At 44.4% G+C, this 8,359-nt stretch overlaps 1 protein-coding gene across 1 annotated transcript in view; it reads left to right on the top strand.

Annotated features, from left to right (window-relative positions):
- GLI3 (GLI family zinc finger 3) overlaps nt 1–7,447 on the top strand; it is a 252,438-nt gene extending 244,991 nt beyond the window's left edge. Inside the window, exon 15 of the mRNA XM_051978548.1 lies at nt 1,257–7,447. Coding sequence (XP_051834508.1) covers nt 1,257–3,574 — 2,318 coding nt within the window. The 3' untranslated portion in view covers nt 3,575–7,447. The remainder of the gene's footprint in view (nt 1–1,256) is intronic.
- Nucleotides 7,448–8,359: the final 912 nt, after the last annotated feature.

Consider the following 8,359-nt stretch of genomic DNA (forward strand, 5'->3'; position numbering starts at 1 on the left):
ATTACATATTACTTTTCTTCATGTTCTCCAATCTAGCCAAACTTCCCTTCTTAAGGTTCTTTTTATATGATCCACTCCCCCTTGTCTACGGCCTTCACACTGACTTTTTGTCATAAATATAGTCTTCCCTTCTGCTTGTAATATCCCTCCATGGGATTCTAGCCTCAGTTCAAGTACTTCCTTCTGCATGAGCTCTTTCTTCATCATTCTACCTTCTCATGCCTTTCCCTTTTCTCCAAATTACTTTGTATGACTTTGCATTTATTTTTGGTGTAGCTAAATATGCACATCTCTCCTCCAACCCATTTCAAGATCCTGGAGGACAGGACTGGTTTTGGATTGTGTTTTTACCATCATATCTAGCATGTGTATGTTTGGGGATTGTTCACTGAGAATAGCTGCCTTCACATATTTGAAGATTCTCTGTAGAAGAGGACTTGATTTGGACCCACAAAGCAGAACCCACAAGCTCTCAGTAGGAGCTGTCCAAAGTCAAATTGGACAATCCAAGCCCTCTCAAGATGGAGTGGGCTGCATTGGGAGGTAGTAGGCTCCCTGTCAATGTAGAGATTCAAGAAAGGGTTTTGATGACCACTTTCTTATGGGTATTTTGAGTTTTTTTTTAATTAAAGCTTTTTATTTTCAAAACATCTGCAAAGATAATTTTTCACCATTGACTCTTGTAAAACCTTGTGTTCCAGTTTCCCCCTTTCCCCTCCCCCCTCCCCTAGAAGGCATGTAATCCCATATAGGTTAAACATGGTAAAATATATATATTAAGTCCAATATAGGCATTCATATTTATGCAGTTATCCTGCTGCACAAGAAAAGTCAGATCAAAAGTAAAAACAAATGAGAAAGAAAATAAAATTCAAGCAAACAACAAAAAGAGTGAGAATGCTATGTTGTGGTCCAACCTCAGTTCCCACAGTCCTCTCTGGGTGCAGATGGGTCTCTTCATCACAAGACCGCTGGAACTGGCCTGAATCATCTCATTGTTGAAGAGAGCCACATTTATGGGAATTTTGTAGGGAGGATTGCTGTTCAGTGAGAAGTTGAATCGAGGTCCTATCTAACTCTGTGATTTGGCTTTCATTGCCTTACCCCAAGACTAGGGATTTTATGACTCTTTTTCATTCTTCCCATAGAGGGTCTGTCAAAGCCTGGCGTGCAGGGGAGCCAACGTTTTCTCGGAGCCGCGCTCTCTGGCTGCAGCCCTCCTTCATCTTCTCTTTCTGTCTCTGCTCTTTTTACAGGAATACAGTCCAACCCCAGCTGCAGCATGAATGGGCCCATGACTATCCTTCCCAACAGGAACGACCTGTCCAGCGTCGACGTCACCATGCTGAACGTGCTGAACCGACGGGACAGCAACACGAGCACCATCAGCTCGGCCTACCTGAGCAGCCGCAGGTCCTCGGGCATCTCCCCCTGCTTCTCCAGCCGCAGGTCCAGCGAGGCTTCCCAAGCTGAAGGCCGGCCCCAGAACGTGAGCGTGGCCGACTCCTACGACCCCATCTCCACGGACGCCTCCCGCCGCTCCAGCGAGGCGAGTCAGGCCGATGGGCTGCCCAGCCTCCTCAGCCTCACCCCTGCGCAGCAGTACCGGCTGAAGGCCAAGTACGCGGCAGCGACCGGGGGGCCCCCTCCCACCCCCTTACCCAACATGGAGAGGATGAGCCTGAAGACGAGGATGGCCCTGATGGGGGACTGCAGGGAGTCCGGTCTCTCCCCATTCCCCCCGGTCAACCCTCCCCGAAGATGCAGCGACGGGGGAAGCAACAGTTACGGGCGGAGGACCCTTTTGCCTCACGACATGCTGGGGAACGGGATGCGAAGAGCCAGCGACCCCGTCCGGATGGTCTCAGAGAACCTTTCTTTGCCTCGAGTTCAGCGTGTCAACAGTCTTAATAGCTTTAACCCTCCCGTGATGCCTCCAGCCGTGGAAAAACATAATTTTGCGCTCCAGAATTACACTCGCCCCGAGGGCGGCCTCTTCCGTAATTTCTACTCTTCTCCTTGTCCTCCGAGCATCAGTGAGAACGTGACCTTGGAGTCTTTGACCATGGAGCCCGATGCCAACCTGAACGACGAGGACTTCCTGCCCGATGACGTGGTGCAGTACCTGAACTCCCAGGGCCAGGGCGGCTACGAGCAGCACTTCTCGGGCGGCGTTTCCGAGAACGGCAAAGTGTCCCACGGGATGGTCAACGGCCATCACGGGCTCGACCAGCCCCACCTGCCCAACGGCCACGGCGTCTCTCAGTATCACGCCCCGGAGCCGCCCAGCTCGGAAGCCAGCAAGAGCGACCTCCCCATCCAGTGGAACGAAGTCAGCTCCGGGAGCGCCGACCTGTCCCCGTCCAAGCTCAAGTGTGGCCAGCGCCCGTCGGCCCTGCAGGCCCGCGCCTTCGGTTTATACAACAACATGGTCGTGCAGCAGCAGAACCTTTTGCGGAACGGGGTTTCCCAAGCCAATGGGTACCAGCAGCTGGTGGAAAATAGTTCCTGCGGCCTTCAGGAGAACTTGCTCCCTAATAGCAGCGGGGGCGGTAACGGTACCAACGGAGCTTCTTTCCATCTGCAGCCCGGCAAGGCTCAGCAGTATGCGGACGGCCTCAACAGGCAGGCGGCCGTTGGGGGAACTCTAGACGGTCCCTGTGGCTCCTTGATTTCGGGACAGAAGCTGAGAAGCAGCAGCATGGCCCTGAATGGAAGCCAGCCAAACTACGGCATGGCAGGAGCCGCCAGCGAGCTTCCCAGCAGCGTGGCCAACGGAACGCAGAGCCAGGCGGGGCTCCAGGGTCAGGCACTGGGCGAAGGCCCTCACTTCCCGGCCGTCAGTCGTACCGGGCAGATGATGTTAGGGCAGCTCAGTCCTACCTCACAAAGCAACGTCTATCAGGGGTCAGAGAGCTGTCTGCCGGCCTCCCACGGCATTGGGAATCAGCAATCGAGTTTGGCCGTGGCCAAGACTTACCAGCCATATGCCAACTACGGGGGCGGTAGGCGGCAAATAATGCTGAGGAACAGCCTGGCCCAACAGCAAGGACACGTCAGTGACGCCAATCCGACCTGCAGGGTCAATGGTATTAAGATGGAGACCCAGGGTCAGTCACAGCAGCTCTGCTCTAACGTGCCCCATTACTCTGGTCAGTTGTATGACCAAACCCTGGGCTTTAGTCAGCAAGACATGAAAACAGGTTCTTTCTCCATTTCAGAAGCTAACTGCTTGCTTCAGGGAACTGGCACTGAAAACTCTGAGCTGCTCTCCCCAGGTGCTAATCAGGTGACCAGCACAGTCGATAACATTGATAGCAACAGCCTAGAAGGGGTGCAGATTGATTTTGATGCAATCATAGATGATGGGGACCACGCTAGCTTAATTTCAGGAGCCCTGAGTCCGAGCATCATTCAGAATCTTTCCCACAATTCCTCTCGCCTCACCACTCCACGAGCATCTCTGACATTCCCCGCCCTGCCTGTTAATACCACCAACATGGCAATTGGGGACATGAACTCTTTGCTGACCTCCCTTGCAGAAGAAAGCAAGTTTCTAGCAGTGATGCAATAGAAGTTGGGAAAATTAAGATAAAAGAAAAAAAAAAAAACCAGAAACAACTTTAGGAATTTTAAAGGTGAAATGGATTCTTTTTAGTTGTGTATGTATTTTTGTAATCTCATCTCACCTGAATGGGATGTGTTTCAAGTATATTCCTTTTATGGAAAAGGGACTCTGAGAAACCCTAAAGTGTTGTAGGGAGAAACTGTCTTCCATTTCAATTTTGAATCAGTATTGTTAGCCCCATTCCTCTTCCCCCTCCTCCTCCTCCTCCTTGTCCTTGTCCCTTTTCATTTTTAAAGCTCTGTAACCTGTTTTTGAATTGTAAACCAGTGTAAATGTGTCATGTGCATGTTTTCCATTTTTTTAAAAAAGAGAAGTCCAGGGAAAGGATGTGATAGTTTTTATTACGCAAAAGATACACGGTTGTTGCGACTGACTTCCCAAGGATGATGTTTCTATTTTTTTGTTTTGTTTTTTATTTCCATTTTGATATTGATTACACTGGGCACAATAAGCAGAGAATAAAATGTGATCCCCATACCAATGTATAATACCAAATGTATTGTATGCTATGTCCAACAGACTTACAACATCATCCCCTCTCATGCCCACTGTCCTGCCTCCCAGCTTAGTTGAATCCATAGCAAACTTGTTATTGCCGTGGGTCCAGGGAAATAAGGGAACTGTTACAGATAAACTATGACATTCTCCATGTTTTTGCTCTTCCCACCCCGCACTTCTCCCGAGATAGTCTGTGAATTGAAATGTGTATGAATGAGTCTGTGTTAATGGTCACTTCTCAGGTATCTTTTTTTTTCCTTTCTTCTTTTTTACTCTCTCTTTCTTTCTGACTTTTAGACATTCCTCTGCTTTAGTAGCACTTCAGCCAGAGAGAGAGAAAGGGAAAGAAGTGATAGTCTGGTTAGATAATTGGGAAAAATGTTTGGTGAATGCTGAGACTAAAACTATTGGGTAAAATAATATGTAGGGCGGATCCATGAGTCATCTTCTCTATCCCCCAGAGAGTATGGACCATTAATTGTTTGTAGCATTTTAATCATGTTACGCACATAAGCCCACTGCTGGCTGTGTATTTAGCATCTGTCAACTGCAACAATCATGAAGGAGTATTTCTACATAAAACCTGATTTTAAGAAACTTATAAAAGAGTCAGCGAGGAAAAAAATTACTTTGTTTTTGGTATTGCACTTAGTTATAAATTGGCCGACTTATTTTCTGAATTTTCTTGGAAGTATAAGAAGCTCTATACAATCATTGTCTTTTTTCCACCAGTATCTATTAAATACCGCATCAGTTTTGAAAAACTGAATTTTACAATTCTTTTTGTCCATAATGTAAAATAGGAGCTCTTTTTTTTTATTTTGGAGTGAAATTGTTTAGTATTTGACAGAACTCTTTCCCCCATGCAACAAATACTCCATGGGTTGTTCAGGTTACTGTTTTTTATATGTAGATTATAGGAATAAGAGGTAGAAACACCTTAAAAAACTTGCCAAGCCCTGTCCCATTTTGACTCACTAGAAGTGAAAGTGAGGGCTACATTGCTTCTCTCTCCATGCCATCCCAATCTGGGATGCTGGAGAGGGATTTTGGTTTTGTTGTGTTTGAATCAGGTACATGTTGGACTAATTGGCTTCTGAATTTCCTTCCATCTATCAAGATTCTGTATCTCAAAGGGTCATAAATCAATTTTGTACCTCTTCTACCTTTTTCTGCATTTAAATTTGTGTTAAAAAAGGTGGGGGGAATTTAAAAGGAAGAAAAAAAAAGATTAGAATCACTATCCTTTCCCCTATGTATTCCCCTGTTAAATAATCCAAACATTCAAACCATCACTATTTTATTATTTTAGGTGATAGGATCATAAAGATCTGAAAGGGACCTTTGAAATAATTAAGTGCAATGTCCTCATTTTACAGATGAAGAACCAGGAGTCAAAAAAGCAAATGCCTAAGATCATACACTTATGTTACACTTCGAGGTCAAGCATTTTTTTTTTTTTTGAAGGGGAGGCAATTGGTGTTAAGTGACTTGTCCATGATCACATAACTAGGGAGATAGGATTTGAACTCAGGCTTTCCTGACTCCAGATTTGGTGTTGTATGTAGTGTACCATCTAGCTCCCTAAGGCCAAGCATTTGCAAAATAGAGATGAGACAGAATCTCATTGCTCATGACACCTACAGGTGACTAACTGGTTCTCTCCTGCTATTTCCTGCTTCCTCCCTCCCTCTTCATCCCCTTATTAACATTTCTGTAGAAACTGCTTTGTTTGAAATCAAGAAAATGACCCTATTTGTCTTAGAATACAAGAAAATATTAGGAAATATGTGAAGAGGAAGGGGCCCCATGGCACATGACTCATCCCTAAAACTAGTCAGTGCATCCTGTCCTATAGAGGATTCTTTCTCTTATTTACCAGATCTCATTGTCTCCAGATTTTAGGTTTCTCCTAGGAGCACATAAGAGCCTTGTGAGTCCCAATTCTTGTGAGGAGTGACAGAACTGAACCTTGATAGGGTGCAGGGTTCACTGTATATGAAGAAAAGGTACCAATTAGCAGGTTTCAGAATGGGGCAGCTAGAATCAGTGACACTTGACCAGAGTTTTGTTTTTTAGCTCTTGAACCCACTTATTATGTATATAGTTGCCCTGGTAAACATAGAATAAAGAGCCCATGACCAGGCATCCATTCTAGAAATTGAGCAGCATGATCAAGCTTCCTACAAATGCCCATGATCATAAACACACACATGCACACACCCCTAGAAGAACTGACAGAATCTTAAAGACCCACTTGCTTTTTTCTTTTTTTTTTAACTTGAAGTTTCTTCTCTGTTGTCCAGAGAGCCATTTCTTCATTTTATTTATTGGAACAGGTCTTTTATCTACCATCCTTCTTGTTCAATGTGCAGTTGCTCTCCATCTTGCCAATGGCATCAATGTTTGGGATAAAAGTTTACCTCATTCCAATATGAATGATCCATGAAAGGTATTTCCAGTAACAAGGTACAGTTCAGTATTAAGAAGGTACTTTTGAGGTTACCTCAGAGCATACCTACTTTCATAGCCTTCCCGGCTCACTTCTTGGTGAATGCAAATATTAAACCTTTCCCATCCCTTCCCCTAGCTGCAGCATCCTGTGTCCTTTCTGCCTTTCATACTCCATGTTTAAGGGAGATATGAGGCTCCACATAACACTGACTTCGAGGAGGGTCTGCAAATGGTACTTCTGCAAGTTATCCCTGTCTCTTTGAAGAAAGAAAAATAAATGATTTAGGCCAACCCACATTTTCAGACTTGGACAACCAACAGTGTTTCCATTCTTACAATGTATGTGCCTTATTTTACGTTAATCTTGTCAACAAGAGGGACCAAGACATTTTGCCCAACGAGCGCATGGAGGGTGCTCTCGTTGGTCAGCCAAGAGCATGTGCCATTTTCCATAATCTGAACCATCATGTCAACTTCTGATGCTCATTGTTCCCTTGTCTGAATGTTCCCTGGAAGTTTCCTTTTGTGCATCCTGCAGATGTGTGTAAGATAAACCTACTATTTCCTTCCCCAGCCCAGTCTTTTTAGCTGTTTTTTTAAATAAAATGTGTAATCCTTTCTTTACAAAAAATGTAAATACATTTATGTATCAGTAGGACTAGTGTTGGGGTGAAACAGGGCCTTAGGTCCTCCTTTGGATAAACCTGCAGTTGTGATGGGATGCTTTAATGCCTTGCATCAAACTGAAGGGTTTATAGTACCATGGACAGAACCCCTGGAGTTTTGCTTTCAGAACCACTTAGTTCTTTCATAACAAAGAAAAACAATGTTTCTTACAATGTCAATAAAAAGCCCTTTGTACTTAAACTCTCTGGTTCTTGTTGTTATTATGTTAGTAAATTTGAGTCCAAGGATTGCATGTAATGCAGATCCACTTCCCAGTTCTTTTTAATATAATATTCCCAGAAGAATTTCAGCCAATATTCAATTTCCACAAACATTTATTAGACCTCTGCTATCTATGTTCAAGAGGCAGTGATCGGCTTTGGCAGTATAAAGGAAAAAAGAAAAGTAAATAAATTCTACCTGTCCAAAAGGAGCTGATATTCTAAGAGACAGCCTGGTATAGTACAAGGAACACTGGCCCTTAAGTCAGAGGCTTTGGGTTCAATTCCCCAATTTGTCACTAATTGCATGACTTTAAGGAAGTAACTTATCCTTCTTGGGTCTAAGTTTTCTCAACAGTAAAAGGAAGAGCTCAAAAAAGATGGTCTCTGGAGTCCCTTCAGTCATAGAACTGTGTTGCTATGAAATACAAGATATTTTAAGGTGGATCTCTTGAGGAATTGGGGATCAACGCTGCCTAGAAGAGTCAAAAAGTTAGCTGAGCCTCCAAAGAAAAGAGAGATCAGAAAATTTTTAGTGATAAAAATATAATTTTATGGCACCTAGAGCTAAAAAGAGGGTCTTGAAGATCCTTTCTAGTGAAAGACTGAAAAATGAAACTGGGCTAGACAGGAGATGTGACTCAAGTCACAGAGATGTGACTCGATAGGTAATAGTAAGGGACTGGTTTCTGACCAGTGTTTAATTCATTTCTCTCTCTCTCTCTCTCTCTCTCTCTCTCTCTCTCTCTCTCTCTCTCTCTCTCTCTCTCTCTCATTTCCCCTGCCATTGAGCTCAGAGCTGGGAACACTGGAGCTGCTCATTGGGACAGAGAGAGGTCATCTTTGGGTTCATTATGTGAACATTTTCCCAAGAGGTAACTAATAACTGATG

This window comes from Antechinus flavipes, chromosome 1, assembly GCF_016432865.1.
Source record: "Antechinus flavipes isolate AdamAnt ecotype Samford, QLD, Australia chromosome 1, AdamAnt_v2, whole genome shotgun sequence".
In the NCBI taxonomy this organism is placed as follows: Eukaryota; Metazoa; Chordata; class Mammalia; order Dasyuromorphia; family Dasyuridae; genus Antechinus; species Antechinus flavipes.